The sequence below is a fragment of the Hypanus sabinus genome, chromosome 10 (assembly GCF_030144855.1).
Source record: "Hypanus sabinus isolate sHypSab1 chromosome 10, sHypSab1.hap1, whole genome shotgun sequence".
In the NCBI taxonomy this organism is placed as follows: domain Eukaryota; kingdom Metazoa; phylum Chordata; class Chondrichthyes; order Myliobatiformes; family Dasyatidae; genus Hypanus; species Hypanus sabinus.
The window spans coordinates 88805595-88824415 of record NC_082715.1 but is presented as its reverse complement, the minus strand read 5'-3'; the positions used below and the strand labels follow the sequence as shown (position 1 = coordinate 88824415).

General features: G+C 40.8%; 1 protein-coding gene across 1 annotated transcript in view; it reads right to left on the bottom strand.

Moving 5' to 3' along the window:
- adgrb3 (adhesion G protein-coupled receptor B3) overlaps positions 1-18821 on the bottom strand; it is a 771743-nt gene that overhangs the window by 278296 nt on the left and 474626 nt on the right. Inside the window, exon 15 of the mRNA XM_059982287.1 lies at positions 9431-9533. Within this exon, the coding sequence (XP_059838270.1) occupies positions 9431-9533 (103 nt within the window). The remainder of the gene's footprint in view (positions 1-9430; positions 9534-18821) is intronic.

Here is an 18821-nt window from a genome sequence, read left to right as displayed (position 1 = left end):
TTAAAGCTTTTTTAAGTATATAAAGGGTAAAAGAGAGTTGAGGGTAGATATAGGACCAATAGAAAATGATGCTGGAGATGTTGTAATGAGAGGCACAGAGATGGCAGTGGAACTGAATGCATATTTTGCATCAGTCTTCACAGTAGAAGGCATCTGCAGTATACCGGACATTCAAGAGCGTCAGGGAAATGAATTATGTGCAGTGAAAATTACGACTGAGAAGGTGCTCAGGAAGCTTAATGGTCTGACTGTGGATAAATCTTCTCGACCTGAAGGAATGCATCCTCAGGTTCTGAAGGAAGTAGCTGGAGAGATTGTGGAGGCAACAACAATGATCATTCAAGAGTCGTTAGATTCTGGCATTGTACTGGATGACTGGAAAATTGCAAAGGTTAGTCTGCTATTTAAGAAGGGTGGAATTACAGAATACCTGGAGGCAAATAACAAGATAGGGCAAAGCCAGCATGATTTCCTGAAAGGAAAACCCTGCTTGACTAACTTACTGCAATTTTTTTAGGAAATTACAAGCAGGGTAGACAAAAGAGATGTAGTAGATATGGAGTACTTGGATTTTCAGAAGATCTTTGACAAGGTACCACACATGAGGCTGCTTAGCAAGATAAGAGCCCATGTAATTACAGGGAAGTTCATGGGTGGAGCAATGGTTGATTGGCAAAAAACAGAGAGTGGGAATAAAGAGATCCTGTTCTGGCTGGCTGCCAGTTACCAGTGCAGTTCCACAAGGGTCAGTGTTGGGACCTCTGGTTTTTACCATGTATGTCAATGATTTTGCCTATGGGATTAACGGATTTGTGGCCAAATTTGCCAATGATACAAAGATAAAAATGTAGAAACATAGAAAACTTACAGCACAATACAGGCTCTTTGGCCCACAGTACTGTATCGAACATGTACGTATTGTAGAAATTACCTAGAGTTACCCATCGCCTCTATTCTTCTAAGCTCCATTTACCTATACAAGAGTCTCTTAAAAGACCCAATTGTATCCGCTCTCAACACCATTGCTGGCAGCCCATTTCATGCACTCACTACTCTCTGCGTAAAAAACTTACCCTTGACATCTCCTCTGTAGCTACTTCCAAGCACCTTAAAACTGTGCCCTCTCATGTTAGCCATTTTGACCTTGGGAAAAAGCCTCTGACTATCCACACAATCAATATCTATCAAGTCACCTTTCATCCTCCGTCGCTCCAAGGAGAAAAGGCCAAGTTCACTCAACCTATTCAATTAAGGCATGCTTCCCAATCCAGGCAACATCCTTGTAAATCTCCTCTGCTCCCTTTCTATTGTTTCCACATCCTTCCTGTAGAGAGGTGACCTGAACTGAGCACAGTACTCCGTGGGGTCTGATCAGGGTCCTATATAGCTGTAACGTTACCTCTTGGCTCTTGAGATCAATCCCATGGTCGATGAAGGCCAATGCACCATATGCCTTCTTAACCACACAGTCATCCTGCGCAGCAGCTTTGAGTGTCCTATGGACTTGGACCCCAAATCCCTCTGATCCTCCACACTGCCAAGGGTCTTATATTCTGCCATCATATTTGATCTACCATTCTATCGATGTCCTGCAGTAACCTCTGACAGCCCTCCACACTATCCACAACACCCCCAACCTTAGTGTCATCAGAAAATTTATCATCCCTCCACTTCCTCATCCAGGTCATTCATAAACATCACAAAGAGAAGGGGTCCTAGAACAGATCCCTGAGGCACTCCACTGGTCACCAACCTCCATGCAGAATATGACTCATCTACAACCACTCTTTGCCTTCTGTGGGCAAGCCTGTTCCACAAAGCAAAGTCCCCATGGATCTCATACCTCCTTACTTTCTCAATAAGCCTTGCATGGGATATCTTATCAAATGCCTTGCTGATATCCATATACGCTACATCTACTGCTCTACCTTCATCAATGTGTTTAGTCATATCCACAAAATTTAATTCAGGCTCGTAAGGCATGACCTGCCTTTAACAAAGCCATTCTGATTATTCCTAATCATATCATGCCTCTCCAAATGTTCATAAATCCTGCCTCTCAGGATCTTTTCCATCAACTTACCAACCACTGAAGTAAGACTCATTGTTCTATATTTCTCTCATTGTTCTATCTCTACTCCCTATCTTGAATAAGGGAACAACATCTGCAACACTCCAATCCTCCGGAACTTCTCCCATCCCCATTGATGATGCAAAGATCATTGCCAGAAGCTCAGCAATCTCCACCCTCGTCTCCCACAGTAGGCTAGGGTATATCTCATCTGGTCCCAGTGACTTATCCAACTTGATGCTTTCTAAAAGCTTCAGCACATCCTCTTTCTTAATGTCTATATGCTCAAGCTTTTCAGTCCATTGTAAGTCATCCCTGCAATCGCCAAGGTCCTTTTCTGTAGTGAATACTGAAGCAAAGTATTCATTAAGTAGCTCCGCTACCTCCTCCAGTTCCACAGACACTTTTCCACTGAGAGGCAGGATTTATGAGTATTTGGTCCTATTCTCTCATGTCTTATCTTCTTGCTCTTTACATACTTGTAGAATGTTTTGGGGTTTTCCTTAATCCTGCTCACCAAGGCCTTCTCATTGCCCCTTCTGGCTCTCCTAATTTCATTCTTAAGCTCCTTCCAGCCAGCTTTATAATTTTCTAGACCTCTGTCATTACCTAGCTTTTTGAATCTTTCATAAGCTTTTCTTTTCTTCTTGACTAGATTTTCTACAGTTTTTGTACATCATAGTTCCTGTACCTACCATCCTTTCTCTGTCTCACTTGAATGTACCTATGCAGAATGCCATGCAAACATCCCCTGAATATTTGCCACATTCTTGTTGTACATTTCCCTGAGAAAACCTGCTCCCAATTTATGCTTCCAAGGTCCTGCCTGATAGCTTCATATTTCCCCTTACTCCAATTAAACTTTTTCCTGACTTGTCTGCTCCTATCCCTCTCCAATGCTAAGGTAAAGGAGATAAAATTGTGATCACTATCTCTAAAATGCTCTCCCACTGAGAAACCTGATACCTGACCAGGATGATTTCCCAATACCAGATCAAGTACAACCTCTCTTCTTGTAGGCGTATGTATATATTGTGTCAGAAACCTTCCTGAACAGGTGGAGGAGCGGGTAGTGTTGAGGAAACAGAGAGCCTGCAGAGAGACTTAGATGGTTTAGGGAAATAGGCAAAGAAATGGCAAATGAAATGCAATGTTGGAAAGTGTATGGTCATTCACTTTAGTGGAAGAAGTAAAAGGGGGGACTATTATTTAGATGGGGAGAGAATTCAAAATGCCGAAATGCAAAGCAACTTAGGAGTCCTTGTGCAGGATACCCTTAAGGTTAACCTCCAGGTTGAGTCATTGGTGAAGAAGGCAAATGCAATGTTGGCATTAATTTCTCAAGCTATAGAATATATAAGAGTAGGGATGTGATGTTGAGGTTCTATAAGGCACTCGTGAGACCACACTTGGAGTATTGTGTGCAGTTTTGAGCTCCTTATTTTAGAAAGGATATACTGACATTCGAGAGTGTTCAGAGAAGATTCACAAGAATGATTCAGGGAATGAAAAGGTTACCATATGAGGAAAGTCTGGAAACTCTTGGGCTGTATTCCCTGAAGTTCAGGAGAATGAGGGCGGGGGGGATCTCATTGAAACATTCTGAATGTTAAAAGGCCTGAACAGATTAGACATAGCAAAGTTATTTCCCAAGGTAGGGGAATCTTCGACAAGGGGGTACAACTTCAGGACTGCATTTAGAACTGAGATGTGAAGAAACTACAGTCAGAGGGTGGTAAATCTGTGGAATTTGTTGCCACGAGTGGCTGTGGAGGCCAAGTTTTTGATTTTGATTAGCTAGTGCATCAAAGAGTATGGGGAAAAAGCAGGGGAGTGGGGATGACTGGAAGAATTGGATCAACGCATGATTGAATGGTAGAGCAGACTCGACGGGCCAAATGGCCTACTTCTGCTCCTATATCTTCTGGTCTTATGGTCTTATCTTTATATTCTGAGCATATGCCCTCTGGTCTGAGATTCCTCCACTCTAGGAAACATCCTCTCCATTTCCACTCAATCTGGACCTTTCAATATTCAATAGGTTTCAATTAGATCCACTCTGGTTTGTCCAAACTCCAGCTAGTAAAGGCCCAGAGCCATCAAAAGCACCTCAAGCATACGTTAACCCTTAATTTCCTGCAATTTTTCTCGTGAAGCTACTCTGGACCCTCTCCAAGGCCAGCATTTCCTTTCTTAAATAAGGGGCCCAAAATCGCTTACAATACTCCAAGTGCGGTCTGACCAATGCCTTACAAAGCCTCACCATTGCATCCTTAGGTTCACCATATTGTTGCCTGATATGGAACATTTCAGTTGAGAGGAGTGACTGGATAGGATAGGATTGTTTTATTGCATCAGAGAAGATGAGGGGGAACCCAAAGAATATTTCAAAATTCTGTAGATGTAGATCAGTTGGAAAACAGGAATCTGCATAAGTTTAAAGTGAGGAGGAAGATCATTACAGGGGAGCTAAGGAAACAACTTCTTTTCGCACAGACTACGTTTGCAGTCTGGAAGATGGTGGAGGTATTTATTCTCACAGTATTTAACAACAGCCCTGGATAAAGGCTTGAAATACCAAGCAGAGAAGGATATGGACCAAGTACTAGTAAATGTAATTGGTATATTGTCGTCAGTAGCGTGGTGCAGCGGAATTATGCTGGTCCCATCACCCAGAGGTCGGTGAATTAAACAGTAGTCTGCTAACAGTTGTTCAGAGAATGATCCTGGGAATTGAAGGGTTAATGTATGAGGACCATTTGATTCCCCTGGGCCTGTACTCGCAGGAGTTTAGAAGAATGAGTGAGATCCCATTGAAACCTATTGAATATTAAAAGTTATAGATAAAGTGGACGTGGAGAGGATGTTTCCTATAGTGGGGGAATCTAGGGCCAGAGGATACAATCCCAGATTACAAGGATGTCCCTTTAGAACAGAGATGAAGAGGAATTTTTTTTAGCTAGAGGATGGTGAGTCTGTGGAATTCCTTGCTACAGATGGCTGTGGAGGCGAAGTCAATAGGTATATTTGAAGTGGAGGTTGATAGGTTCTTGATGAGTATGGGTAACAAAAGTTACAGAGAGAAGGCAGAAGAATAGGATTGAGAGGGATAATAAATCATTCATGATGAATTGCGGAGCAGACTTGATGAACTGAATGGCCTAATTCTACTCCTATGTCTTATTGTCTTATGTTATAGATGGGTATCTGATGGACTTGGTGGGCAGAAGAGCATGCTTCTCTCTATATGATTCAATAATTTTCTATCTACCACAATTATTAGATTTGGTTTGACTTGTTTTGACTGTTTTATATACAGTATGTATTTGTGAAATAACCGGTGACCTCTTAATTCAAAACTGCAGAGTAGCAGTGACAATGTTGCATATGACCTCCTTGTTTCACCATTTGATATTCAATTCAGAAGACAATGAGAGCGGTGGTATAGAAAATGGCCAACACAATTATGTCCATTTTGCACTGCAACCTATGATTCTTCTCCATTCATTACTTTTACGGCATCAATGTGTCCTAAATCTGCTTAGCGAGTGGGTTTTTTGGGTTTGTAATCCTATGTCTTTTCAGGCAGGTCAAAGCTGGATTATTGAATTCCAGCCTAGACAGAAACATGGCTGTGAATGTACAGTATTGTGCAAAAGTCTTAGGCACATATTGTACATATAGCTAGGGTGCCTAAGGTCTTTGCACAGTACTCCAGCAAATTTTATGTATTGCACTGTACTGCTGCCACAAAAAAAATCAAGACATATGTGAGTGATGATTAACCTGATTCTGATATAGGTTTCGATTGTGGACTGAGAGTGGAAAGGGGACCGTGTAAGGGGAATCATGGTTGACAAAAGGGGAAGGGAGAGGGGAGGGAGCAAGAAGCACCAGAAAGACATCCTGTAATGATCAATAAACCAATTGTTTAGAGTTAAATGACCTTGCTTGGCATCTTAGGGCAGGGTATGTCTGCACCCATGCTACCCCTGCTCCTGGCATTCTTTCTCTCCCACCTATCCCACACTCCTCCTGTGGGTGCTTCACCTCATCATTGTCAACATCCTTTGCTCCAGCCAGATTTACAAACTCGCTCTCTGCTCCACATTGACTGTGCAAAAGTCTGCGGCACCCTTGCTATATATATGTGCCTAAGGCTTTACACAGTGCCGTAAAAGAAATTGGTGGAACTCAGTGGTTAGGCGGCATCAATGATGGAAGATGAACAGTTGACATTTTAGGTCGTTAAGATAGTTAGTTATTCATCCTTTAAAGTCTAGAATTTCTCAAAAGGCCTTATGGCAATCATTTCTTATGGGAACCAGCAAATAACGAAGTTGGACACAATGATCTGGAAACTGTAAAGTTTCCAGCAGAGTGAATTCAATGGCCACCTGATCCTCTCATTATATAGCCCCAACTACAAACTCAAGGCCTCAATTGCGCCTAAACCAAAATGGGTGGAACCAGATTTTCTCTGTTGATTTGGTCAGTGGGTGTGAATCAAATGGTTGGCATGAATATTAGCCATGAATCAATCCAGCTTGTGTGATGGGTCAGAAAGGGGTGGGGTAGTAATCAAAATTTGTGCTTTCAGGGAGGAGTGTGGGAAGGATTGCAATCTGTAACTTCAGTTAGAGATGGATGAGACAGTGATTGCAGCCTGTGACTTGGGTTGAGGGAAGAGACTGAAGTCTATGCTATGGGTTCAGGAAGAAGAATTTTAATCTGTTCTGCTTTAGTGAAGTGGAGAGGGTGAATGGAGCTTACACTTTTAGAGAGGGATTGTGAAGAGGTTGGCCAAGTATCATGGAAGGAGGTGCAGGATTGCTATGCAGATTATTACAGAAGACTGCAGATCTGGATCATGCAGAAAATCACTATGGAAAATCAATGCCTATGGTCGCAGCCATGGATTGTCATACTATTCCAGGTTTACTGCCACTGCTGAGGAACACCACCCAAGAACAATGCCTGGAATTACTGTGGTGGCATCTTAAGGGGAAAGGGTAAATTCACAGCACCCGTTTGATGCCTCTGCAGTTCAGGAGATTGGCTGGCTAGTGAATGGGCTAGAAATATGGAAGATGCAGATTGCTAGGAATTTCCAAGGTAAGGAGGGGGTCTCACCTAAAGTGAACCTCATCCTCCTTGCACTTAGCTGGGAGAACAGGACACAGATTTAAAGTGAGAGGGAGGTAAGTTCCAAGGAAAGTGTTTTTTTTTACACACAGAGTGGTAGGTGCCTGGAATGTACTGTCAGAAGAGGTAGTGGAGGGAGATACAAAACAGACATTTAAGAGGCTCTTAGACTGGCACATGAATATGCAAAGAATGGAGGGATATGGACTGTGTGCAGGCAGAAGGAATTAGGTGTCATCATCTGAATTAGTTTGGCACAACGTAGCTGAAGTCCCTCTTCTGTGTTGTAACAGTGCTTATTCAAGCACTCCAGCACGCTCCAAATGTAGAACAGGACCAATGATGATGTCATTTGTGTGTCCCTGGTGTGAAAATAACATCAGTGACACAAGTATGTCTCGTGCCAGAAGTGCCTAGTTAAATATGAAATGACTTGGAAACAATCGCAATCGCAATCATTTGTCTGGAAATAATGTTAATTTCATAACAGTGGAAAAAGACTAGTATCTTACTACAGCTAAGATAACGCAAAAAATGCAAATGTTGACTTATAGAGGACTCTCAGATGATGAGTTAACCCACTGAAGACCCTGAGCAATCTCGCTGTCCTTTTATAAATAATCATTCCCATGTTATTAAAATAACTGATTTCCTGCAATTTTCTTGTGAATGTCGTTAAACCTATAATTAGTGAACTGCACTGAGGCATGAAAATTTCTTCATTCCAAGAAATTTGCCAACTGCAAAGGCATTCTATTTTTGACCCTGGGTTATAAAATAATTCTAATTTAGAGATTGTGCAACTGATCGTTGATGTTTTACTCGGGTAGCAGTGGACATCCAGTTGGAATTTCAGGAACCAGCACAAAGGTAGTAAGAGGAGGAGTTCTGTAGTAGGACAAGTTTTGTGGCAGGGAAGAGGAGTTTAGGGACAAAACATCCTGGTGGAGGGGACACCAAAGGCTGAATGACATTCTATCTTTCAGGTTTTTTATAGACAGGAATGAAGCCAGATGACTAACAGAGAAGAGCGGAAGCTTGTGGATCAGTGGGGAGGGGGCAATATGAGCAAAAGTTGCTTTATAGAGGCTCGGCTACAGAACACCCACCAAAGATTAAATGATTCTAGAGTTTGAATAAAGTGGTGAGAGTAGACTACTGAGATTTTCTTGCGTTGATGAGCTGTACCATACATCTAGCCTGTCAACAGTATTGTAATTGGTTATTATTTTCACATGTCCCAATAAATCATGAAACGTTTTGTTTCACATGCTATCCAAACACATCATTCCAAACATAGGTACATTGTGGCAGCACAAAGGGAAAAGTAATAGCAGAATGCAGGATATAATTTTAGAGTTACAAAGGGAAAAGTAATAGCAGAATGCAGAATATAATTTTACAGTTACAGAGAAGCTACAGTGCAGATAGACAAATATGATGCAAGGGCCATAATGAGACAGACCTCAAAATCAAGAGGTCATTCAAGAGTTTTATGACAGTGAGATAGAAGCTGTCTTTGACCCTGGTGTTGCAGGTTCTCAAGCTTTTGTATCTTGCCTTTGCTGGAAAGGGGCAGAAAAGAGAATGAATGGTGTGGAAGTGATCTTTGGTTATGATGGCTGCTTTTCCGAGGTAGCATGAAGCATGGAGTGAATCAATGGAGGGGAAGTGGTTTTCATAATAGATTGGGCTGAGTTCACATTTCACTGAAATTTCTTGCAGTTTTCAGCAGAGCAGTTGGCATACCAAGCTTTGATTCATCCGGCCAGAATGATCACTATAGCACATCTGTAAAAATTGGTGAGGGTCATTGGGGGCCATTCTAAGGAAGAAAAATGGCTGGTGTGCCTTCTTGGCCATAGCATCAACATGGTTGGGCCAGGGCAAGCTATTGGTGATACATACACCTGGGAACTTGAAGGTCTCAGCAATCTTCACCTCAGCATTACTGGTACATGATGTGTAGCATTTTTTCTGTGAGACATGCAGGCATGTTTCAAACCATGGTGTAAATAAATGAGAATGGAGAATGAGCAGAAAAGTTACCAGGATAAATATTTTGAGGCAGAGAAGCAGTCCCTACAGCATCACAGTATTTTGCTCTGTGCACCAAACCATACAAAACACGCTCTCTTGGAATGCAAAGTCGTCCCAGAAAACTTTGATGTTAATCCTCTTGGAGTAACTTGCCATGAATTTGGGAATACTTACATTTGCTAAGTGAGCCAGTTCGATCTCCAGCACAGATTCAGTGATCATTGGTTCTGGTCTAACTGTCACTGCGATTACTTTTGAATTCACAATGGTGTAATTTCTGGAAGGAAAGCACAGAAAGAGAAACTATTCAAACAAAACAATTCAAGGAAATTCTGGATCACAGACTGGCAGTGTCTTGATTTTAAAATTTATTTTTTATGAAACCATCTAATATCTTTCATAGCTACTTCTAATCCTATAGCTTTCCCAGCCCTAATTTTACTCTCCACCATTTACTCCTGTTGGTCATTAGTTTCAAATTCTTAACATGAACTTCATCTCTTCTCCGGCTGTCGTTAATCTTTGAAGATCTGCCTTAAAAACTCCCCCTTAAGACATGTTTTTGTCCATTTGACCTGATACATTCTCATGTAGTAGTGTTACATTTTGTTCTATGGTATTTCAGTGAAATGCTTGAGATGCATTACAGTGGGAAAGGCAATGTATTCACGAAGAGTGTGAAGGTTAGTTGGCACACAGTCAGAAACACAAGATTTTCTACAGATCGGGAAATCTTGAGTGACACACACCAAATGCTACAGGAACTCAGCAGGTCAGGCAGCACTGATGGATGGAAATAAACAGTGATGTTTTGGTCTGGGATCCTTCATCACGACTGGAAAGGAAGAGGGTAGAAGCCAGAAGGTGATGGACAGGAAGGAGCAAAAGCTGGCAGATAATGGGTGAGACCAGGTGACAAAGAAGGAGAGTGGTAGGTGAGGGGGATGACGTGAGAAGCTAGGAAGTGTTAGGTAGAAGAGGTAAAGTCCTGAAAGAGGTGTGGAACTGAGGGAGGTGAGCAGAAGAAGAGGGATGAGATGACCATTAAAATTAAGGAAAAAAATAAAATTGTGGGAAGGGGGAAACAGGGGGGAGTGGTTACTGCAAATGAGAAAAAAATTGATGTTTGTGCCATCAGGTTGGAGACTACCCAAACAGTGTATGAGGTATTGCTCCTCCAAACTGTGTTTGGCTTTGGTAGTGGAAATCATGGACAGACTGGTTAGCAACAGTCCGTTAGCAACTGCTCTGTTTCTGCCTGAATCTTAGTAGAAACAGCTGGAGCTGGGACAAGAAAATTTGCCTGATCCATGGCTGACTATTGTGAGAAATATGGAGTTAGTGGCCAAGATTTCTGCCTCAAGCAGGCGGGTAACAATAAAATGTTTAATTTTTATGCAAAAATGGGAAGAACAGCTAAAGTGGGAAATCACTTTTACCCCAGTGAGCAATGTAGACTGAGATTGATTTGCAATTCATAAAATACTTTTCAGCAATTGCAACACTTTTGACACAATAATTAATGAGTCACCGATGCCTCATCAATTCATAACTGGATTATACAGTTTAAACTTAGTATCCTAAGTTCCATTTTTCTTTGAAAGGGCTGAGCAATTTACTTGACTTTAGGTTTTAAAGTAACTGCTAATGTTCAAGAAAATGAACTAAACCAAGCTAATCTCGGTGGGGATGTTGAATTGGTTAAAGGCTGTTGAAGTGCTGAAGGAACTTTATAAATTCATTTTTCTGGATCTCGGCATAATTGGCAAGGGCAAGATTTACTGCCCATTCTTAGTTGCTAGGACGGTTGTGAATCACCATTTTGAACTGCTGCAGTTTTCCAATGTAGCATGGGAGAGATACTTCCAGGATTTAGACAAAGTGATGATAAAGGATAAATGATGCACTTCCAACTCACAATGGTGTGCAACTTGGAGTAGAACCACCAAACATTGGGTCATGGAGTCATTGGCACAAAACAGGCTCTTCGACCCACCACAACTACGATGGCCATCAATAACCCCCTTACACTACCTGCTTTCACAACCTATTCAGGCAAGTTCCAACCATCATCCAGGTGAAAATAATCTTCCACAGTAAAACACTTACCCGCATATTAAACCGTTCTTTGATGCCTATCTTATTATGAAATGTTTCAGGCAGTGTAAGACGAGGGAACACAAACCAATCCTCACAGAGGAAACAGAAATGAAGAGAGTGAGCAATTTCATGTGCTTGGGTGTCAAGATCTCTGAGGGCCCAGCTTGCACATAACATATTAATGCAGCTACAAAGAAGACAAGACCGTGGCTATATTTCATTCAGAGTTTGAGGAGATTTGGTTTGTCAACTAAAACGGTTAAAAACTTCAACAAGTGTACCGCGGAGAGCATTCTGACTGGCTGCATCACCATCTTGTATGGGGGGTGGGGGTTTGCTACTGCACAAGATCAAAGTAAGTTGCAGAAAACTTGTAAAATTAGTCAGCTCTATCATGGGTACTAGCCTCCAAAACATTCCATCCCAGGCAACTTACTGGTGAAACTTCTCTGTTCCTTCTCTGATGCATTTATGTTCTTCCTACAGTGTGGTAGCCAGAACTAAACACAGTATTCCAACTGTTTTATAAAGCTGGACACTAACATCGTTGCTCTTATATTTTTGCCCTAGCTGAGGAATGCAAATATTATTTTTCTTGTTATGATTACTAATGCTTTATTATTGTCACATGTACTGAGATATAGTGAAAAACTTTTGTTGGTGTGCCATCAATGTAGATCATGCTAGAGTTTTAAATGCCTCCTTCACCACCTTCTTGTGACCATGCTGCCACTCTCAGGGTCCTTGGACTTGTATGTGAAGATCCTTCTATTCCTTACCATATCCATTCACTGTGTGGGTTCTTCTCCTAAGAGCAGCCTCCTCAAATGGTCCCAAGCATGGTTTTCAGCCAATTTAATTTGCTCCACATGATATCAAGAAATGGCTAAAGGTGCTCAATATGGCACTGAAGACTTGTGATCCAGAACTTACTGTGTCCTTGGCTGAGCTGTCTCAGAACAGCAAAGACATTGGCATCCACATAACTTGTGGAAAACTGCACAGATTTGTTTTCTATGCAAGAAGCAGGGAAAATACAACAAATATTGCCCCATTTGTCTAATCTATGCCATCAGCAATGGGATAGTAGGGATATTTGATAGTGCCATAAAGGGGAACTTGCTCACCAACCAACTACTCAAAGAAGCTCATTTAGGTTTCGTCAAAGTCAGTTATTTCCTGACCTCATTATAGTCTTGGTTGAAAAGAACTGAAATCCAGGGCTGAAGCAAGAGTAACTATCCTTGACATCAAGGTAGCATTTGATTAAATAGGGCATCAAGGAGCGATGGCTAAACTGAAATCAGTGGTGATTAGCGGGAAAACCCTCTACCAGTTGGAATCATACCAAGTATGAAGGTTACAATAGATTCTAGATAATCTTGGAAACAGCACAAAGGTATAGCAGGTGGAATGGAACTCAGACAAATACAAAGCAGTGTAGTTTGGGAATTTAAGCCATGGCAGGATTAACATAGTAAATGATATGGTGTAGGGAGTGTTCTGGAACTGAGAAACCAAGGGATACAATTACACAGCTCACTGGAAGTAGTGACACAAGTGGATAAGGTGGTGAAAAAGGCAGATAGCATGCTTGTCTTCATCAGATGGGATTCTGAGTACCTGAGTTGGAATGTCGTATGGCAAGATGTTGTGGCGGCTGCATCTGGAATGTTCAGTTTCAGTTGTCATCCTGCAGGAAGGATGCAATTAAGCAAGAGAGGATGCAGGAAACATTCACAAGGATTTTTTTTTCTTTTTTTTTAAATTAGTGGGCATATATTTCAAGTTTAAAAGGCACCTGAGAGTTAAGCTTTTCACAGAGATGGTGATAGGTATATGGAACAAGCTGTCAGAGGAAGTGGTAGGAGTAGATGCAATTAGAATATTTGGAAGACATTTGGACAGGCTCATGGATAGGAAATGTTTGGGAGCTGGGACTAAATGCAGCAGATGGGACTCACTCAGGAAGACACCTTTAGCCAGCATGGATAAATTGGACTTAAGAGCCAGTTCCTATGCTATTGTATCTCTATGACTATTGGTTACATACGGTGTGTTGGTGAATGTTTTGTGTAGATGGTGGCGAATGAAGAGAGTGCTTTGACCTTATTGGTAGAGAGCTTCTTATGAGAAGTTGGAGAGGTGCTCATGTAGGAACTCCATCTCACTCTTGATGTATGCCTTGTGGATAAAGTTGTATAGTTATACCTCACAGAAGTGGGCCATTTGACCTACCATGTCCTTGCCAACCTTTTTGCCCACTTATTTGCCTGCCAGTCTAAATGTCTTTTAAAAGCAGTGATTTTATCTGACTTTATCTGCCCATAAAATTCACTTTAAAACTCCACCCCACCTTAAACTAAACCCACTTGTCTTTGTTATCCCTATCACGGGAAGAAAATTCTGACTATTTACTCTTTCCATCTCTCTTACAATCTATACACCTCTGTCTGGTCACCATTCACTGTCCTTCACCTCAGAGTAAGCATACTCATCCCATCCAGTCCCTTTCCACAATTAATGTCTTCCAATCTGGACAACTCCTGATGATTCTCTTCTGCACTCTCTCCCCATGTGTTGTGACCAGAAAAGCATACTATACTCAATGTGTGACCTAAGCAATGTTCTATAAAGTTGCACATAATGTCCTAACCTTTACATTTTGGATGAATGAAATGTTTCTGGGTATCAGGAGGTGATTCACAGGATACTCATCCTTTGATCTGTTTCTGTAGTCACAGTATTTACGTATATGAGTGCAGTTAAGTGTCTAGTTTATGGTGACAGCTCAGACACTGAAAGGATGATGGTAATGCCATTGAATACTATTGTGGGTGATTAGATTCTTTTTACAGGAAATTTACTTTTACTTGGAGCATTGTGAGCAGTTTTTGGCACCATATCTAAGAAAAGATGTGCTGGTATTGGAGAGGGTCCAGAAGAGGTTCACAAGAATGATCTTGGGAAAATGAGTGTTAAAGTATGAAGAGTGTTTGATGATGTTGGAATTCAGAAGAATGAGGGGGGATATCATTGAAACCTATCGAATATTGAACGGTCTAGGTAGAGTGGAGAGCATGTTCTCTATAGCGGGGGAATCCAGCATCAGAGGGCACAGGCTCAGAATACAAGGACATCCCTTTAGAACAGAGATGAAGAGGAATTTTCGTTCCCAGAGGGTGGTAAATCTGTGGAGTTCATTACCACAGACTGCTGTCTAGGTTAAGTCATGAGGCACATTTAAAGTGGAGGTTGTTATATTCCTGATTCGTCAGGTTGTCAATTCTTATGGGGAGAAGGCAGGAGAATGGGATAGAAAGGGATATAATAAATTAGCCATGACAGAATGGTAGAATAGACTCAATAAGCTGAATGGCCTAATTCTGCTCTACACCTTATGGTCTTATGGAAATGGCCATTATCTAGCAGTTGTGCAGCATTAAATTCACTTGTCTTGAAACTCATGTTTCTGTTAAGTCATTAAATATAACCAAAGCAGGCAGTTAGATTCAGTTGGTCAGCAAATCCCTGCGCCTAATGTTCTCATTTTGCAACTCCGTAAAGTGTTCTGTCACATTTTTGTATAAATACTGTATGCATATTAAAGGCACTATTACAATGTGTATTGTTGATAGTTAAAGGAAGACAAGGGTGCATTGAAGATGCTCTCCAGAGAAATGAGCATTACATTGTTATTGCCGATGTAACCTCACTTCTGCTACTGCAGCTTTTGTTGCTGTCTTTTATCAGTCAGACCCTTAAATGCCATTGACCTGAAATATCAACTTGTTTAATCTGTGGTCAATCCCTGTTGAGTAGTTCCAACATGTTCTTTTTCTTTTTGATTCCAGTTACCTGCAATTCTCTGTATGTGCCTTAATTTGATTTTAAAATCCAATGTTATTACATCTGGAACAGATTCATCCTTTAAATATATCTTTCCTCATATTTCTCCTTATGTTCTCAAACCACCTTCCTATTACAACTGTGACCTTTGTTTAATAACAATTCTTGGGATGAAGATGTACTTTTTATGTGGTTGCTGAGTTGCTTTCAGTCCCAGCTTTGCTTGAAGTGGTGCAATGCAAATGGTTTCTTCTATTTTAAACATGCATCATTCTGGAACTTAAAAAAAAGCATGGTGGAATTATTGTTTCTAATTAAGCATAAAATTAGGCACACCTTTCATAGAGCATAGAACAGTGTTTTGGTCCATAATGCTGTGACAAACCTATTTAACCGAATCTCTTCTGTCTGCACATGGGTCATATCCCTCCATTCTCTGCATATTTATGTACCTATTTATGAACCTCTTAAATGCCTCTATTGTTTCCAACACCCACTCTGGCAGTGCATTCCAGGCAGCTACCTACTCTGTGTAAGAAAAAAGCCTGTGTTTCACATCTCCTTTGAACTTTCCCTCTCTCTCACACCTTAAATGTATTTCATAGTTTAATTTTAATTTGGTTAATAAGTGCAATGGTAAAACAGACTGAATTAAAAGGGAAATTAAATTTATTTTAAAAAAAGGAATGAAGCTGATTACATGAGCAGAAGCAGGAAGAATAACGGAAGTTTCATTGCTGTTATGATCAAAATAAGCTTTCAGTTTCTTAATCCATATAGATATTATTAATTCAATTTTTGCATGAACATTCCTTTTTAGCTCTTGTCTGCATTTTTCACCCGTGTCAATACATAAAGTAATAATCGGAAAAATACAAACTGGTATTTTCAAAAACTTGGGCTGCAGTATCTGGTGGAAAATGCACTTACTACATGGTTAATGAGTTAAGTGTAAATTGTGGGTCTGGTGAGCACCAATTGAAAAACATTTGGCAGAGCATGCACAAGGAAATCAGGACTGATTCAAATAAATGTTCCACTAAGGTAATGATGCTGTTTGCCTCATATTTAACTGATGGTATACTACAAACAGTCTAAATCTCTTTCTGAAACTGGCACAAGCAGAGAACTCATTGTCTGCAAGGAGAATGGAAGCAGTCAATTTTGTCTTTAAGAGGAAACTGGATGGGCATAAGTGTAATTAACTTGCTGCACTGCAGGGAGAAGTAGGGGAATAGGGGTGATTGTATTTATCAATCAAGAACCAGCACAGAGTCATGGGGCCCTTCATTGGGCCCTCTATGCCATCATAGATGAAGGTTGAGACTGAGAGGTTTACCATAAACAGGAACCAAGGGAAATGGGGAACAACAGGAAAGTGGAACTGAGACCATGATTAGATTGGTGGATGTGGGTTCGACTGTAACATTTAAGAGATGTTTGGATAAGTACATGGATGTGAGCAGTATGGAGGGCTATGGTCCAGCTGCGAGTCAATGGGATTAGGCAGAATAAATTTATCTAGATGGGCTGAAAGGCCTGTTTCTGTTGTAGTGCCCTGATCTTTCTGAATGGGGACAAGAGCTAGGGGAGACTGAGTGGTCTACTCCTAGTCCCATGTCTTCTGCTTCTCTCTATGCCATTTTTGCCTTGTGTTTGTTGGTGAAAGTACTTTTTACTTTAATTTAATGTTAAATCATCTCTTCTATTTAATATTTTAATATCACTTCTATGTTTGAATCATATCTGCACATTTGCTAAAAGTACATTATTAAAGAAACGATTCCTACGATCATAAACCAGTTAAGTTCACATGTGCCACAGTTTTGACAGATGTAAGGGTTGCTATTTAGTTCACGATGTGGATTTTCCCCTCTGGACACTTGGAACTGGAACCTTCTTCAAGTGGATCACAGCTAGAGAAGTGGGGAGAGATCCAGTTTCTGTGGACTCTGCATTGCGTCAGCACAGGGTGTCTAGTTAGGCCTACATTCCACTTTGCTGAAGTGAAAATATCTGAATCAGGATCATCTGTCATATCTCTTGAAAATGAAAGGCTTTTTTTTAAAGAATATTTCACACAAAGCATATTCAGCAAGTGATGGGAATAGAATCACCTCAAAGTCATATCCTGTTGACCTGGAATATGTCAACCTTCCTCAATAGTCACCGGTCAAGATTCTAGAAACTCTCAATAGCAGCATTTTGTCAGTGCCTTCACAACATATCTGCAATGATTCTTGAAGTTGGGTCATCATTAACATCTCTGGAATAATGCTGGATAGACAAAATATGCTGCTCTTGCACATTCTGTCCCATCAGGGAATGAGTTTGAAAGCTTTGAGTGGTGTCAAAACAACAACTTTGCACCCAGCGTCAGTGAAAACACAGAACTGATTGTGGACTTCAGGAAGGAGAAGTCGAGGGAACACACACCAGTCCTCATCAAGAGAATGACAGTGGGAAGGGTGGGCAGTTTCAAGTTGCTGGGTGTCAACATCTCTGAAGATCTATGCTGGGCCCAGTTACAAAGAAGGTACAAGAGTGACTATACTTCATTAGAAGTTTAAGGAGACTTAGCATGTCACCAAAGAACTTGCAAAGTTCTACAGATACACAATGGAGAGCATCCTAACCAGTTGCATCACCATCTGCTATGGAGGGGCCATTGCACAGGATTGGAAAAAGCTGCAGAAAGTTGCAAACTTATCAGCTACACTATAGGCACTACTTCCATTGAGGACATCTTCAAAAGATGATGTCTCAAAAAGGAGGCATCTATCATTAAGGAGCTTCATCATCCAGGACATGCACTCTTCTCATTCAAAACTGAGTCCAGCATATTTCTGGGTATCGAGGAGATCAGAGGTGTGATCTTGTTAATGGTAGAGTTCACTTGACATGTTCTTCTCATTACTACCATCAAGGAAAAGGTACAGGAACCTGAAGAAGCATAATCAACATTTTAGAAACAGCATTTTCCCCACTGCCATCAGTTTCTGAATGGACAATGAACACTACCTCATGCTATTTTCCTCCAGCATTTTGCTTGTGTTTGTTCAGATTTCCAGCATCGGCAGAGTTTTACTTGTTTGTGATTTGATTTACACTACCTCATGATTTTTTTTCTTTTTTTGCTCTCTTTTTATATTTTTAACTTAATATAAAGTACCTATTAGAAAGTATTCAAGCTCCCCCTTAAGTTTTCATGTTTTATTGTTTTACAACATTGTAACACAGTGGAATTAATTTGGCTTTTTTAAAACTGATCAACAGAAAAGACTTGTTTGTGTCAAAGTGAAAACAAATTTCTACAAATTGGTCTAAGTTTATTTCAATTATTGAACACAAAATAATTGACTGCATAATTACTCACCCCCCTTCGAGTTGTATTTAGTAGATATATCTTTGGCAGCAATTACAGCCTTGAGTCTGTGTGAATGGGTCGCTATCAGCTTGACACATCTGGACACTGTAATTTTTCCCCATTCTTCTTTACAAAACTGCTCAAACTCTGTCAGATTGCATGGTGATCATGAGTGTACAGTGCTTTTCAAGTTCAGCCACAAATTCTCAATTGGATTGAGGTCTGGACTCTGATTTGGCCACTTCAGGA